This window comes from Ochotona curzoniae, unplaced genomic scaffold, assembly GCF_017591425.1.
Source record: "Ochotona curzoniae isolate NIBS_2020 unplaced genomic scaffold, NIBS_Ocur_1.0 contig_1274, whole genome shotgun sequence".
In the NCBI taxonomy this organism is placed as follows: domain Eukaryota; kingdom Metazoa; phylum Chordata; class Mammalia; order Lagomorpha; family Ochotonidae; genus Ochotona; species Ochotona curzoniae.
In genome coordinates, this window is record NW_024465023.1 from 28,254,868 (window position 1) to 28,272,820 (window position 17,953).

General features: G+C 38.2%; 1 protein-coding gene across 6 annotated transcripts in view; it reads right to left on the reverse strand.

Annotated features, from left to right (window-relative positions):
• The window catches only part of CNKSR2 (connector enhancer of kinase suppressor of Ras 2), a 232,610-nt gene that overhangs the window by 30,598 nt on the left and 184,059 nt on the right, over positions 1-17,953 (reverse strand). For all 6 annotated transcript variants that reach the window (XM_041000355.1, XM_041000362.1, XM_041000379.1 and 3 more), the window contains 2 exons: positions 15,512-15,612; positions 13,403-13,964 (listed from right to left, as the gene is read on the reverse strand). In XM_041000355.1, coding sequence (XP_040856289.1) covers positions 13,403-13,964; positions 15,512-15,612 — 663 coding nt within the window. The remainder of the gene's footprint in view (positions 1-13,402; positions 13,965-15,511; positions 15,613-17,953) is intronic.

The window sequence follows — 17,953 nt, forward strand, 5'->3', positions numbered from 1 at the left end:
GTGACAGAGAAGGGAGAAGGAAAAAGGAGTGGAAAGCGGAAGAAAGGAAGAGAGAGCTATCTTTTATTCTCTGATTCACTGTCACACAACAGCTGGGTGAGGCTGGACTCAAGAGCCAGGAACACCAGGTGGGTCTTTTGTGTGAGTGGCAGGGATTCGAGTACTTGCGTGGCATCATCATCAGCTGCCTTTTTGGTGTATTAGCAGCAGGCTAACTGAGAAGCAGAGTATGGCAACTCCAACCAGAAGGCATCACAGGTGGTGGCATAACCCATAGTGAGACAATGCCAGCCTGAGACTCTGAATAATGGGGAGCTACTAACACCACAATATCAGTGGTTTTATTTATGGACACATGAATGCAATAATTGAAAAGATTTTTTTTCTTCTCACATCAATCTGAAATCAACCTCCCTGTATCTTATATTGTGTTGTAGGAACATCAAAGACTTTCTTCTCTGTCTTTCCACATGACTGTCTCTCAAATACTTGTTCTGGATTTTTAAAATTTGCAATGTTAAGGTCCACAGTGAGTAGAAAACCTATTAGGTTTGCTTTTATATCAATACAAAAAACTTTCAACCTACACTTGTCTAATGTGGACTACTTTGGAAGCACCAGCACTGAATCCCTAAATTAGTCAAACAAGGCTCAATAGCTTCCTCATGCTCACCTTGTGATGTACAAATGGTGTCAAGGTGTACTTAAGTGCATATTACTCTAAGTTCTATGGAGAGTGGGCTATCGAGGATGTTTAGGTATGGCATAACACATTACATGCCTAGCTCAATTTAAAAAGTGACTTATCAATTAAAAATGAATGTAACTTTTCACTTAATATTTCAGCAAAGGTATTGATCATTCATAAAAATTATGCTTGAAGTAAACATTTTCCGTGTGTCTAGGGCTCAGGCACAGCTTTTCCAATGAAGTTAACAACCTTCATCTAACATATAAGATCAATAGCCCTTTCAATACTGTTTTTGCTGCAATCCATGGGTTTTGATATTTTTACTTTAATTTCTTCAAAATAGTTTTTTCTCTTATAAAATTCTTTATTGACTCATAGATCATACAGTAACATCATTTTCTCCAAAAGGTTTTTTGTTTTCTTTTTCATTTTCTCATCGACACATTGGTTATTTGGTAGCATTTTATTTTGCTCCATGGTGCTGTAAATTTTTTAAACTTTATTCCTGTTGTTGATTTTGTTTTGTGGCTTCTCATTTTAGTGGGATGTATAGTAACTGTGTAATAGAGACTTTCATATATAGATGTGAAGATACAATGCAGCATGCATCTTTACTTCCAAATCAAAGGTGGACTCCCAGTGGAACTGACGGATGTATCTTGACAATAGGATGCTGGATTGTCTGTACCTACAATGTCAGGACACACTTGAAGAGCAGATTGATGGACTTATGACTGTTTATGAAGACTATACTGTTGTAATAATATGGGGGAAATAAGTTGTGGGGAGGGAATTTGAGGAGGGAGTAAGGGAAATCCCAGAGCCTATTGAATTGTATCATAAAATTAAAAATAAAATAGAAGGCAAAAAAAGTCGATTGTGAATCTTAGAATCCAATCCAAGATAAAGCTGTCAAGAGGCTGGCATGGTAGCTCAATAGGCTAATCCTATTAGCTGCAGTGCTGACATCCCATATTGGTGCCAGTTCATTTCCTGGCTGCTCTGCTTTTAATCCAACTCTCTGCTTGTGGGCTGGGAAAATCAACAGAGAATGGCTCAAGTCCTTGTGACCCCGTACCCATGTGGGAGATCCAGAAAAGCTCCCAGCTGTTGGCTTCAGATTGGCTCAGCTCTGGCCACTGTAGCCATTTGGGGAATGAACCGACACAAGGATCTGCTCCCCACTCTTTCTCTGTAAATTTGCCTTTCAAATAAAAATCAATAAATCTTAAAAAAAAAAAGAGAGAGAAAACTACCCAGCAATTACATAGGGTATATTAAAAAACCCACACAAAATGGAGTTCGAAGTGAGGGGTGGAGTTGATTGTGAGAATGTGTGTTAAAGCCACAAGGATTCCGAGGTCTGCCTCCTCCTTGCTATTTAAAGAATAGGTCTGTTAACTTTTGTGCATTGTCACTGTTAGAATACAAGGAGAAAACGGTAGAGATGCTAGGGAAAACAAGGTGCAACTTTAACGTTTTGTGATAACAAAGTTATGGGTTATCTATCTTCTATCACCAAGAATTCCAAGGTATATGACTGAGAATACTTATTTTTTTAGTTACAGAATAAACTCTAAATTAAGCCATGGAGTAGTGGTGGAGTAACAGTGACAAATATTTAAGGAAAACACACACTGAAAAGAACAAATAAAGTTACTGATGAGATTCTTAAATGAATCGACTGACATTAAGCCAATATACTCTACCTATAATTTTTCAAAAGACAAGCACAGCAAAAATAGTTGACTCAAAATAATATAAGATTAAATATTTTAAATGTGGGAAAAAATGAAAAAGTTAGAAATGTTAAACCTCATTTTTCTAAGACAAACTTTCAAAGTATAGTCAAATTTTCTCTTTTTGGCAGTGTGCTAACATTTCCTTTATTCACGTTTTTCTGATAATCAAATCCCATAATGCTTGTGTTATAAAATTATCAAGCGTCTTAACAATGAAAGGCATAATAATGCATGATTAGTATAATATGATGTCTATTTCACTGATTTTTAGACATCCGGCTTGTGTCAATCAGTATAGCTATATAATCAGAATGCAGATTCCCCATCATAATATTTAAGGAATGAAAAATCTGATTCTAACTAATTATAAAGTTTTTCATAAGTGTTAAATACCTCAAAGTGAAAATAGAATGTTGTAAATCAATTAGAAATAATTTTTACAAAATCATAAATTGGCAACTAGGAAACTATTGGCACAAATTAATAAAGATGCTAAATATTTCTAATTATTTTCAGGGTTTCACTTTCTCACAGTGAAAATTCTTATAACTTTAAAGGTTAAAACAAAAAAAAGAATCATTTGAGAGGGAGGTGGAAGAGAAAAAGGGAAACAGAGACCAAGTGAGAGTTCATTCCCATTTGTTGGTATAACCTCCAAATGCTGGCAATTGGCAACGGCAGGGCCTGGGTTAGGCTGAAATCAGGTTCTTGGAGCTCAATCTAGGTTTCCCATGAGAGTGGCAGCGATCCAATTACTGCAGACATCACCCCTGCCTCTGAGGGTCTGCATTGTCTGGGTGGTAGTTTCAGGAGCCACAGTTCAGAGCAGAAGGAAAGTATTCAGATGTGGGATGTAGGTGCCTTAACTGCTAGGGTAAATGCCCATCTCAGAAAGATCTTATTCCATAAAGGTAATTACACATTTCTATTTTAAGTATATTTAGATTAGAGTCTGAACATGGAAGCAATTATACAATAAATCAACAATAACTTATGACCAATCTATACTACTTATTTAAAACTAATTGGGTCCCGGTGGCGTGGCCTAGCGGCTAAAGTCCTCACCTTGAATGCTCCGGGATCCCGTATGGGCGCTGGTTCTAACCCCGGCGGCTGCATTTCCCTTCTAGCTCCCTGCTTGTGGCCTGGGAAAGCATTCAAGGACGGCCCAAGGCCTTGGGGTCCTGCACCCATGTGGGAGACCTGGAGGAAGTTCCTGGATCCTGGCTCCGAATCAGCACAGCACCGGCAGCTGGGGTCACTTGAGGAGTGAATCATTGGACGGAAGATCTTCCTCTCTGTCTCTCCTCCTCTCTGTATATCTGACTTTGTAATAAAATAAATAAATCTTTAAAAAAATAAAACTAATTGGATTATATACTGATACTGTAGACAAAAAGTTCAATACAGATATTTAGCTTACAGGCTAAATACAGACATAAAATGTTAGGGAATTCATTATTAAAAATTTATGACTCTGAAATGAATCAGTGAGTTTGGTAATTATAACTCTTACTTTCACATATTTGAAAATTCCTGTGAGGGCCCGGCGGTGTGGCCTAGCGGCTCAAGTCCTCGCGTTAAACGTCCCAGGATCCCATATGGGCGCCGGTTCTAATCCCGGCGGCCCCACTTCCCATCCAGCTCCCTGCTTGTGGCCTGGGAAAGCAGTCAAGGACAGCCCAAGGCTTTGGGACCCTGCACCCGTGTGGGAGACCTGGAGGAGGCTCCTGGCTTCAGATTGGCTCAGCTCTGGCCGTTGCGGCCACCTGGGGACCCCTGTCTCTCCTCCTCTCTGTATATCTGACTTTGTAATAAAAATAAAATAAATCTTTAAAAAACAACAACAAAAAAGAAAATTCCTGCGAAACAATCCAGATTGCCTTTATTGGCATGTTTGTACTTTGTTAGAAGAAGCTACACATAAAAATGTCTTCTTATATTCCTGAACCAAGAAGTTTCTAGAAGTTTTCAAGGATGATGTTTATTATTATTATTTTTTTTTATTGGAAAGGCGGATATACAGAGAGGAGAGACAGAGAGGAAGATCTTCCGTCCGATGATTCACTCCGCAAGTGAGCACAACGGCCTATGCTATGCCGATCCGAAGCCAGGAGCCTCTTCCGGGTCTCCCACGCGGGTGCAGGTTCCCAAAGCTTTGGGCTGTCCTCGACTGCTTTCCCAGGCCACAGGCAGGGAGCTGGAAGGGAAGCGGGGCCGCTGGGATAGAACCAGCGCCCATATGGGATCCTGGGCGTGCAAGGTGAGGACCTTAACCACTGCGCCACCGCGCCGGGCCCTCAAGGATGATGTTTAAATATTAAGTATTTTAATGATGTGATGTCACTTCTATAGTGAGAATAATGGGCATTTAGCCTTTTTAAATGATATACTAGCAGGAATATTGTCCCATTAAAGGGGAAATTTCAGCATAAAATCAATTGAACCATTAAGATTGAATACTGTTGGCTGAATATCGTGAAGACCTGTAGTACTGGTAGCCTATGTAAGTGCTGTTTCCTGTCCCAGCTGCTCTACTTCTGATCCAGCTCCCTGCTTATGGCCTGGGAAAGCAGCAGAGGATGGCTCAAAGACCTGGACCCCTGCACTTATGGGGGAGACTCAAGAAGCTTTTGGCTCCTGGCTTTGGACCGCACCAGCTCTGGACATTGTGGCCATTTGGGAAATGAACCAGCAGGTGGAAAATTCTCTTTCCCCCAATCTCTTTCCTTCCCTAACTCTGCCTTTTAAATAAATAGTTTTTTTTTTTAGATGACTGAATACAGGAGTTAAGCATTATAGAAGGTTAAGCTGTCACCTGTGACACTGGTTTCTCTTATTGGCCCCCATTTAAGTCTCGGCTGCTTCACTTCTGATCCAGCTCCTGTTAATATGCCTGGGCAAGTAGCAAAAGACAGCCCAAGATTTTGGGCTCCAGCATTGATGTGGGAGAAATGGATAGAGTTCCTAATGTTTGGGTTTGGCCTGGCCAGCCCCCAGTCATTGCAAGCACTTCAGAAATAAACCAGTAGGATGGCAGATCTGTCTCCAACTTGTACTCCGTGTCCTGCCCCCATAACTCTCTGAGATAAATAAATCTTTAAAAAAGATCAAATACCAGACAAAGGTGTCCTTATGGCTATATATAAGAAAATTATGAGTGACCACAAGAATGGAACTAGTGGGAAATATTGGAAAAAGAAACACAAACATTTTAGTAGGTTTAGTGTTATGTAACTTGAAGCTAAAGCCATAACAAACTGATCAGCAGACTCATTGGCTATGAAGCCCATCTTCACACTCTGCTTTAAAAGCCTGGATTGACTATGTCTTTTAAGCTAACTGGTTCCAGATTAGCTGTTTTCATCACAGAGCTTTGGGATAAGCTGACAGCCTTGCAAGATCTTCAAAGAGAAGGTTGGGCAAATACTATAATGCATGAAGGCATAAGCACATAGGCAAGAGAGCTTCTAACACATGTGTCTGGGTGTGTGGGTTGAACTTGCAAGCATGCACAGCCAGCTGTTGCCATTTCCTTTTTTTCATATTTCCATGTCATCCTTTTTGACAGGGATGCTTTGTACTTTCATCATCTTATTATTTATTTTGCAACAAGCAAGTTATTACTTTTGAATTAAACAATGAAAGAAAAACTTTAGAAAACTGAAAAACTCCTAAGGCTTTTATATGGTGTAATTCTATTACGCCTTAACCTACCATCTTCTGGTAGCTTCATGTGGTAGGTTTATATGCCAAGGTATGAAAATCAGGTACTTAGCACCTTCAGTTTTCTCTGGCAAAATTGAACAAGGAAAAAGCAGACCAAATTTAGGGTAAGTTGAGAAGTGAACACACAGTTACTAAGCTGAAGAAATATGGTTTGCTTTTTTTTAAATGTCAGTAATAGTAGTATGGCTCAATCTGATCATCCTTCTTGATAATAAATAAGGTAAATCATAATCTGTCTTACCTATATTACTGAGGGTTTGTCATCTTCTAATATTCTTATCTGGCCACCAATTCTGCTGGTGTGACTTGGTAGTCTTTAGAATTCATTCTTTCATCATTCAAATCTGACTTCACCACAAAATAACACTTCTTAGATTATTTTTACAGTGCCATTGGTTATTTGCTGAAGCAAAATTTGCAGTTTCAACACTCTTCACAAACTAATTAAGATGATGCAGAATGATGAACCAATTCCAAGGAAATCAAAACCCAGGGGTGTGAAACAAGCACAGGTAATAACTTGAGTCACTCCACAGGCAGTGGAGTTTGGTGAGAATAACTGTCTGGAGTGATGAAAGACCTGGAAATTACTTTGCATGTCTTATTTGTGTGGACTTCATCTTTGAAATGGCAATAAATCAGGGACAGAATGGCTTCTACTACAGAAAATGTGACTACAAGACAGTGATGTAAGGAGTGGCCTTTCCAGTTATCCGTGCCCCAGTTGTGTGGTCTCCAGCAAGAAGAGGGAATACTTAACACATGAAATTTGGGATCATCTTTTACAAAATACCTGAAATAAGCAATTGTGCAATGTTTTGATTGCTGTTTTATGAAATGAAAATGATAAAACAATAACTTTAGTTCTATTATATAGTCTATCAAAAGGAGAACAACAACATAAGGGGCAAACTATTTTTCATTCACCCACAAATTGTTTTAGGCACTCGGTATACAAGACAGGAATAAAATACTTACTATTAGTGAGATTATATTCTGATGCGTGGAGATGGAAAATACATAAGTGAACTAATATGCAATATATTCAGAATAATGAGACTGGAGAGAGTGTAAAACACGGTACTCATAGTTGAGGGTGAATGGGGGCAGTGGTGGGAGCGGAGGCATTTGAGTAACAGTATGTTGTCGGAGGACTTTAATGGAAAATATTTGAACTGGGACCCAAATCAAATGCTCATATCCACACACAAATATTTTAGCAGATACATGATGAAGGTAAACTTTTTAGTTCTCAAATGTTCAAAGTCAAAAAGGAGAGAAGCAGTAGTTTGTAATAACAATGTAAAATAGGGACATTTTTAGGTCAGCTTCTGGAGCCAAGGTAATACATAAGGCAGAAACGCCAGCAATCCATATGGTTTATTTACTCAGTGGCTAAAACTGAACAAGGACAGTTAATATAATCAAGTGAATATGATTTATTGACGTTTGCCAGGACTAATTTACTGTTTAAAGTATTGTGACTGCTGTCCTTGCCTAAATTCACATCTTCATAATATCTACATAGAGCTATATAACATTTACCGGATGGACTTAGAATATGTCAGATTATTGCTGCTAAATGCTTTATTTACTTTATTCAATCCTCATATAACCTAAAAACTATGTATGCGCTGTTGCCCTATGACATAATAATGAAAACACCAAGCAGCCTAGAGGTCTTTAATAACTACTTTGATCATATCACCAGACCACCTGTAGATTTTGGCCTGAGGAATGTCTTCAGGGACTATAAGCTATCATCACTTACTGGAACTTGCTTATTTGTGGTATAAAAAGTGCTATATTTTCAGTCATTTTGTCTTTGGTTAATAAAATATCCCCGTAGTGCTAAGGCTTTAGATGAAGTAATGTTATCTGAGGTATGTGTTTGCATGCACATATTCAGAGGGTAGCCACATCAAAACAAATGTGTTTGAAGACGTAACATATACAGTGATACAGCTGCTCACACAGAAAGTAACAAGCAGTTTGTTAGACTTCTTTTTCATGACCTTAAAACAAATGAAGACTGAACTACTCAGAATCATTACCTTTCTCCTGCCATTTAGACAATGGGCACATGATGTAATTCTGGCAGGTTAAATTTGAGGATCAGTCTGCTGGAGACATCATGGGAACGTATACCTTGATTTCACAAAAATGACTAAGGCTAGGATATATTCCTTGGCTTTATAGTTGAGAATGTTGGCAAGAAAGTTAAGTCCTGACATTAGACTCAGGAAATTTTTGCTTTTATTTATTTAATTTTTGTTCTAATTTTCCATTTTATGATTTTGCAGGTATAGGGTTTCCTCCCTTGCCTCCTTTCCCTCCCACCTCCCCACTATTCCCAGAGACAGGACATTTAAACAAAACACCTCTATCTCTGAACTTTCACATTGTCTAAGCCATAAAATGAGGAAGGTGTGATTAAAACTTCAGTTTATAACTGACATTAGAATTATAAAGAGACTGTATCTATCACCCATATTTTACAACTCTATTTCCTAAAATTCAGAGAGAATGATATTGGCAAAATATTTGTTTACTAATTTCTAGATTTTTTTTAAACTTTCTTTAAACAGACCTGTTTGATAACGCATCAAAGATGTTATTGTAAACATCACAGAAGTAGTTCCCTGCTCTTCCAACTTTACCATGTCTTAGCACATTGCTCATACCCTTACCCCTCTATTTCCTTTAAACGCAAATTGAAATTTAGGATATTATTAGTGATTTATACCCTTTTGGAATCTTTGTGACACGCATAACTTATCTTGACAATAAAAAGTAGTGAAAGTACTGCAACATTTTTCTTTATTTTAAACTTGCTCCTTTTTGTCCTTCAACACAATTTCATATCTGAGAATATCCTCTCCTTACCTGTATATGTTGCACATGAATATTACCATGGCTGCTTTGGGAAATTACTCTAGGGCCCTTAGAATGACTGAAGACACTTAATGTACCTTTTTCATTGTGTAATTCATTATGTAACCTTTCTGCCTAGATAATTTAAGCTATTATGCTACTGAGCTGCACACTCTGTGCAGTTTCTATGTTATTAATGCAGTTTGTAAAGGACAGCAGATTAAAAACACTTTAATATATATCTTTGTTAGCATATCTCATCTTGAAGGCATCAATAACATCTCATTTAGATAACTGAATGTGCATTGCACCTATAATGCTGATAAGTTTTTTTTTTTTCTCCTCCCTGCCTCTTTCATAAGGCCTACTGTTTCTCTTAGATGTCTGAGGCCAAATTAAATATATGTGAAGATTATGGGAGAATAATGCAGGTAGTCTCCAAAACAATGAAAGAGAACATTATACCTTCATTGAGTAAATGAAGGCACCAAGCATGTAGGGTTAGGAAAGAGTATCCAATTGCCAAGGGGAAATCAGCAGGATTAAGGGATAAAGCTTCCGCAACCACATCTAAATTGCCTAGTACAGGAAAGGAGATGCCACGCAGACTTCAAGCTGCATTAACCCAAACAGTATTTTAGTGTTATGGCAGATGATTTTTAAATGAAATGTCTGCATTTTGTCCCATACATCTATGATTTATACTCTTTAAGTGTTTTATAGGCGTATATGATTTAACTAAGGTATTATAAAGCTCACACCTCATTTAATCTCTGAAAAAAAGCTAATTGGAAAAATGGGAAATTACTTGTCTTCTCCCAAATGCCAGGGAAGTAGGTCAGAATAATTAATATGCAAGTTGACTTTTCAAAGGAAAATAAAACAGGCATCATCTGTGTACTTTTAGTACCATCTATGACTAAAATGAGTTCAGCCTGAGAAAAATCACAGTCTGACTCAGCTGAATAATTGAATTTCAAAATAAGACAAAAAGTAGTTAAACCAGGAGAACACAGATTGAAGTCTGTTCTAAGGGAACTAAATTTACACCTCATAGGCAAGACCAAATTTTGTATCTATAATGAAACTGGAAAAACAGGGTACAGATTTAGGTACATCAGGATTCACTCAGATTTCTTTATTATCTGTAAGCACTATATCGTATACAGCATTATATAAGGTAGGGCAAACTGTAAGTGATAAGAAAGAAGTTTGGATGGTTATCCAGTTCTTCGCCTTAAGGCGTAAGACAGGCTATATTTTAACATGTGTTTTCATTATTCAGTTTTCCTCCTCACCTATTGCCTTCTATTTTTTTATTTTTAATTTACTGGTAAACTGAAAACTGTTTGCTGGCTGAAGACACTACATCTATGTCCTTTGCTGCAATTTCTACTTAACTAGTGCAAATTGCTTCAGTAGGTCAAGTTGAATGTTGGCTCAAGCAGAACAGTACCTCAACACTGTGTGGCTTTGATCCTTGCTAAGTACTGGTGCCTACTAGTTTGTGCAGCAGCCATGAGAAGGATCTGTGTTGCAGGGCGTGTATGTATAATGTTTGTCCTTTTGACGTAACACCAAGAAGCTTGACTTGAACAAGCAGCCCCTGTAACATACTCATAATGGCCAAATCAGGGCAGCTATGAACACAACACTCCCTGACTAGAGCTTAACGATTCTTTTGAGAATGCTGAAATTTCAGTTGCTGCATCCCAAAGTAAGTTTTCATCAAGTTATACATTTCTAAACATTAGAAATAGAAATGTAAAAATTCATCCCTTAGAAACGTGAACATACATTTGATTAAATAAGAATTGTCTTCCAGGCTACTATGAAATGTACTGCTCTGTTGAAAACAATTTACAGGGCACTAAGACATCAAGTGGCAAGAGTTACGGGAAAATACTGAGAAAGAGATGGGGCCTAAAAGATAGTGCATGGCCACTATCAGTGAAACAGATCGGACTGAAATAACATTAACTGCCCCACAATATGGACCATAAAGTCAAAATGTGCAACAGCAAATTTACTGATACTTCCTAGGGATGTTTTGTTTATTGTGAGAATTTTGCAAAGACAGAGCCCCCTGGGAAAGATAGAAAGTTATCGCACAACTATCCAGTTAACTTATTTGGAACTTGAAGGAAAAAATCCAACCTACAAACAAGTGTGTTTACATCACTAAAAATAAATCCAATCCACAGAAAGAAAAAACAGTTTATAGAAGAAAAAAAAAAAAAAAGCCAAAGTCATCTAACTAGCAATGTTCTGTGGGCTACTGGAAACCTCAAGGCAGGCAGACAGCATCTGTGCTCTCTTTTCAAGTCCAGGGCCTGCCACCTTCTTTCTAATCTTGCTCAACAGAATGATCAGGATAATCTATTGATCAGTGACACTGCCTGTAGGAACATTGGAACATTTCTGAGCACAATTCTCTACCTCTTTGGCTAATTGCAACATAATTTATTTTAAGATGCTTGGGAATAAATTTTTTTATCCCCACAGATATTTGTGGAAAAATAAATATCATACACTTAGAGTTGTGTAGTGCCTGGATAACAGCTAAATTGAAGTTTCTAAGTCATCTTCAGTAAAATCTTGAAAAACAATTTGCTAATTTAGACAATCACTAAAATATTAAGCATATATTATTGTTCTTTCAGAATGACAGAGGCCTAGCACGCTTCCTAAATCTCGCAGAATACTATTTGGTAATCTGGTAGATGGGAATGTTGGTAGGGCTTGGTAAATAATGGATGGTAATTACCTCTCCTGCTCCAACAGCACCTTTTATAATATTTCTCATAATGTTTACAGCTCGAATACCCTTCCATGGAAACTGCCTTGGCATACACATTTTAATACAAACAACTCTTACATTTTGTTATTGGAAGACACAATTTAATTGCAGTGAAATAATGCCAGGAAGATTGATACTATGAAAGGAAATTCACTCTACTATCTAGTCAATCACCTTCAAAGTGACTTCAGTTTAAAAGAGCCATGATTCACACTGGCTCTAGGTTCCTAACCACTTTCTAACATGTGAGTTGAGTTGTTTTTCCAGTAGCAATGACGAATTTACAGTCACAGATTCTATAATGAAATCCTGTAAACTTGCAAAACAGGCTGAAGAGTACATTCTGTTCGTATTCTTTAAAAAGTGAAGTCTAGTGCCATGGCAGGGCTAGACAACCTTTTCTTTCTGTCAAGGGCCATTTTGGGTATTTATAACATTATTCACAGGGCATACAAAATTAACAACTTAAAAGTAACCTGACTATACAGATTTATTGAGTCTTGAGTCCAGCCTTCAGTTGCCTTGGCAGGATCAGATCAAATGTTTTAGTGGTTCTTACATGTTCCATTCACTGGAGGTTCCCCATCCCTGACATAAGGACCAAAACCAGCAAGCGTGGCTTCATCGGTGGCTCAAGTTTGCTATGCTAATTGACTTTGACTACATTTTGACTGAAGAGTTCATAGTATTTCATCAATACTACTTTATTCGTTTGCCTTTTATGTTTCGGAATTAGAGCCAAACCTAGATTTCTTTCTAAGAACATAACTGAATTATTGCCTTTTCCTTAAACTTACTTGGGCTGGTGTATTTTGCTAGTTATGAACAGATGCTTGGTATACTATGGTGAATAAAGAACCTGATAACCAGAAAATAGATTCTTAATGTCAAAAAGGTGGAAGACTGCTTAACTGATTTGTCTCACTTAAAACTTGATTCCAGTAAATTGACTTTTGTAATCAACATACATACCAAGAAAGGAGAAGGATGCTTTTAGCAAATTAACCTCTAAGAGCAAGTTCACTTACTTAGAGTTGACAGAAATGCTATGTGAAATCCCTCTTTGGAAAATTTGTCATGTTGGATTCTTTCCTTCAAATATTCTGACAGTGGAAAAATCTATACACATGTAGGTTAGGGCGTGTGCATTCACTTACTCAGCCAAAGCTCTATTAAATACCCTGCCAGCAGCATTTATGGTTAATTAGCACAAACTTGGGGCAACCACTGTGGAACAACGAGATGATGTATGAATGTGAGAAGAAAAGTGGGTAAGAGAAAGATGAAAAGGAAACAAATACCATTAAGTTTAAAAGGCAACTAGGTAGTTGAAGAGAAAAAAACATTTGCTCTAGCTGTGGGTGTCCTGGGCCATTAACTTCATTACTCATCATTTTTTTCTTTCTTTTTTTTTTTTTTTGCCACATTACTGAAAGTAGGACACCAAGGGAGACTGAATTTCTTAGGCAGTAAGGCTATTATTTTAACAAAAAAAAATGAATCAAAAAGCTTTAAAAGGCTAGGACCTTGTACATACAGGTTAAGAATCTCCATAAACATACTTACTTTTTTCTCCTATGTTTTCACCTGCTGCCTCCCCTTCCTCCTCTTCTTCCTCCTCATCCTCCTCTTCCTCTTCTTCCTCTACTTCTGGGGGTTGCACATCATCTTGTGGGTCACAGGCACTAACCGGAGCATTCAGACAGCAGTGGTTGAATCCGCTATCTCGAGGCAGGGTAAAACTTCGAGGCTTGCCCCCATTTCCATTTAGCACTTGCATCCTCTCACTCTCGGCTAAGGGGTATGGCCCATAGTGATCCTGCAGGTGGCACTTCTGAGTTGGAAGAGTGGACTGCCGCCTGTGTTCTGGGGAGATGGCCGTGGAGTCAGAGAAGACAGAATCCTCCAGAGGAAGAGTCTGAAGATAGTGTAAGCCTGAACTTGTCAGTGGCGTCTCAATTAGATCCTGCCAGGAGCGGCGCTGACTGGCGGTCTTGCGAATGGGGGACACTGCACTGCTGCTAGTTACTTCCTGGCGAAACTCCTCATGGGAAGACTGAGACTGGGAAGTCTCTGTGGAGGAAAGTCGGCTGTGTTTCGCTTCCACGTAAGGACTGGCACAACTCATCTGTGGAAAGAAGTCTGTAATCAGTGTCTACACAAACAATGAGGCAAGTCTGAAGATGGCTCACAGTTAGACCCAGAAAACAGTTGAAGAGACAGAGACATAGTTGTATCGAGATGCAGGGATAGCAGATTTCATTGGCACTTTAATGTGCAAAAATTTTCATTTATAGTATGACATCATCTTACTGTTTAGGAAAGAAATATTCAGCAAGAGAAAAATCCAAAGCTTTAAAATCTCTACATGCTTTGGAATTCTGAATAAGCACTATTCCCAGATTCATGTATCTTAATATCAGAAAGCTTGGGGATGACAACAAGGAGGGTCTGTTGCTTATAATTACAAGTTCTCTATAAACACAACCCTGTACCTTCATAAGTGGCTCTTTTGGGTGCCACTGACAAGGTGCTTTGGGGCCTTGTTCATTTTGTGGCATTTCTGGAAGGTTAGGAATCTAGGCAGGATAAGATTACACTTTGTTGGGAATTAGCATTTGCACATAGTGTGACACTGAAGGGCCTGTAAGCCCAAAGGAAAAATGGATAATTTTTTGTCTTCAGAATTTAAAGCTTGCGAGTATAAGCATAATGAAGATAAAGGCAACAAAGTGAATGCTGCAAAATACTTGCAGTCACCCTTAGCTTGACGAGCCTTACTCTAGCTGCTGTTGGAGTAACAGTCTGGCCCAGACTCATTTCTGGTAGGAGGAGCCATATTCGTGAGATATGATCATTACAAACTGGGGCTGTGGTTGTGGCCAGGACAAGTCTTCCTGAAGTGGAGGTGTATGCCACCTGTCCCAGTAAAGGAGGGGAGGGGAAGTTACTTGGCATCTTATGTGGCCAGGCAGTTAATTTCTGCATGTTGATAACAATAGGAACAGTCTCCTTCTTGAAAACAATGTTCCAATGTTTCAACAGCCATTTGGTGATGCTTCAGTTTATCTTTCTGATCTGAATTATTCAGCTCTTAATGTTTTATAGAAAGAGGGAATTTAAGAATCTGTTAGGTTGGCTATTAATGTCACCTTAATTCAGCTTCTGTGTGCTATGGGAAAAACTCAGTCCCAAGTTGAGCAGAATTACTTCTTATGACAATATACTCACAGAACACAGTATTTCAAAGTGAGATGTCACTGAGACACTCCTAGTAATTCTGATGGAAAATGAGGTAGTCCCAAGCAAACCAGGACAGTGGTTTAGCCTATTAAAAATGAACCACACTCTAGATCTGCCAGGTCATTTAACATGGGTTTAAGAAGTCTGGAGCACCATGTAAATACAGACTGTTGATATCCTTATGAAGGCTACTCAGTCTAGTTTGCTAATAAAACCAGTCAGATTATTATTCTATCTGGAATCTGTGGTGACAGTTTTTCCCGTTCAGTATTCTTCGTATATTTACACATGTTGTCTACTGATTTGAGGGCCCCAATTATCTTTTTCCCTAAACTTGAGGTTTCACACGTAATCTGTTGCATACTCTTTTTTTGAACATAGATGTGGATGTTTCAGGTTGTTTCATTTGGTGAGATGCCTGTTAATACTTACAGAGGGAGGCCGCGGGTATGTATCATAGGGCGGTGGAGGGCTGTCTTGTTTTGGTGTTGATGGAGTATCTGCTTCTTCCTTGTCACTCTCGCTCCAGTAATCTGAAACACATGGATGCATCAACATTCCATCTGATACTTATAGCCATATTTTGAGAAATACAAACTAAAAGGAAATTTGAATTCCATCACTACATGAAGCTCCCCAGTGCCTGCATACCACAGAGCCCATTAATTTTTATTTTCAGTGGGGTTTGGAAGAATATCATTATTGATTCTACTTCTAATTTCTTTTTAAAGCAAGTGGTTACAGGCAGCCACAGTTTTAAGGAATTAACCGAACCACGCTATATATGCTCTACCAGGATTAGGGTACTTCAAGATCCCAGATGAAATTATTTTGAAGGTTGAATTAATAACTGGCAACACAGGACCCTTCTTAAAAGTCTATCACACAGTCTTAAAGGTGACTACTCAAAGAAAAGTAAGGCATACATCACTGTATATCTCCACAAATATGAAAGCTCCAAAAATAATGTTCTCAATTCTCTTTTCTGGCTTAAGTCCAGTGATTATCTAACAATCACTATTTCCAGAGTCGCGCTGACATGAGTCTCAGTAACAACAAACTCCCACCTCCCTTTGGAAACACATGGCAAACCCTGAATCTTCCAAATACAGAAGGGCAAATCTGTTACTGTGGGCTGCAAGTTCTAAACTTCCAGAATTACTCGAAAGGACAGAAAGTACAAGCCACTAGAAAAGGTATCTTGGCAGACCTCATGCAAGAGGGAGGGGGAGAAACATTGAGAGATACATTGCTAGAATTAAGTCAAATACAGCAAAAAAAAAAAAAAAAAGACTGGTAATCAGAACCTGTTTCAATAATCTCCAACCAGCTTGTTTCTTTCAGGTTATTTCTTTGTATGATTTACAAAAATCAAGAACAGAAGTAGTACTCACACCAATATCAATTGAGAAAAGGTAAAAGAATCAACACAAGATTTACTACTCAGGTTTAGGTGAAAAATTATATCACATATATTTACAGGAACCCCTCTTCAAGAATTCTCATAGTATAATTTTTTAAAGAGTTATTTATTTTTATTGGAAAGGCAGATTTACAGAACGAAGGAGATTCAGAGAGAAAGATCCTCCATCTGCTGGTTCACTTCCCTAAGTGGCTGCAAAGACCAGAGCTGAGCCAATCCGAAGCCAGGAGTGAGGAGCTTCTTCTGGATCTCCCAAGGAGGTGTAGGTTCCCAAGGCCTTGGCCCGTCCTCAACTGCTTTCTCAACTCACACGCAGAGAGCTGGATGGGAAGTGGAGCATCCAGGACATGAACAGGTGTCCATTTCAGATCCCAGCAGTTGCAAGGTGAGGACTTTAACCACTAGGCTGCCATGCCAGACCCTCATAGTGTAATATTTTAAAATATTTTTCTTGTGGTAAAAATAAACACTACTGATAATAAGTTTAGCTATAATTTGTTGAGAAATTATTATATGCTAAACAGGAGTAATACAGCTGCAGTATGAACTAAAAAAAAAAATACCCCCTTGTTGTCAAGATATGAAAATTAAGTTCTTGAGTCTCTTTTTTTTTTGAAACAGAGGAGGCTTTGTCATGAAGTAAACTGACCATTTAATCTACTTCCTGCTCTAACTCCAGCTAATGTGAAAATAAAATTTTTCATAATGCAGATAAGGAATAAATTGTCAATTATGTTAAGGTCTGAAAACAGAAGGCCTCTAAGATTTCTGTTCATATTTTAATTACATCTTCTGAATTAAAGATAAGCAAGTACTATTTAATTTAAATAGGCTATTAGTTTCCCCATTGGATCATGCCAGTGACAGCCATGATACTACGTCTTCATTTTATTATAACTAACATAGTTGCCCAAAAAAATGTATGCATAAAGTGCTAATAAAATCATTTGAACTATATACTGAGTCAGGTTTGAGTTCACTTCTTGGCTAGACCACTTACCATCCTCCTAAATCTTCAGGTGGTTACTTAGCTTTTCTGAGTTTGGGTTATTACCTGTAAAAGTGGGCTAACACTAACTACCTTTCAGAGTCATAAGTGTAGGTGCACTAAATAAAGAACATATATTCAAGTGCCTTGTAACTTGCAAGGGCTCAATAAATATTAGGATTACTTATCCTCTTCAGTGTATTTTTAGGTTTCATGCAGGACAGTCTGACCCAAATCACATAGATGATAAATGCTTTGTGTTCCTAGCTGCAGATATTAGTTGTTTCCCGCAATAAGTTTCAATGACAAAAAAAAAAAAAAATGGAATCTGGAGCCCTGAGATCTGGGCTGGTGAGAACTTGAAGTGCTATTAGGAAGTCACTGCTAGAGGTGAAGGGACTTAATAGTCTCCTAAAGCAGAAACTTGCCAAGACCATCCTCAGCCCTTTATCCCTCACACTAC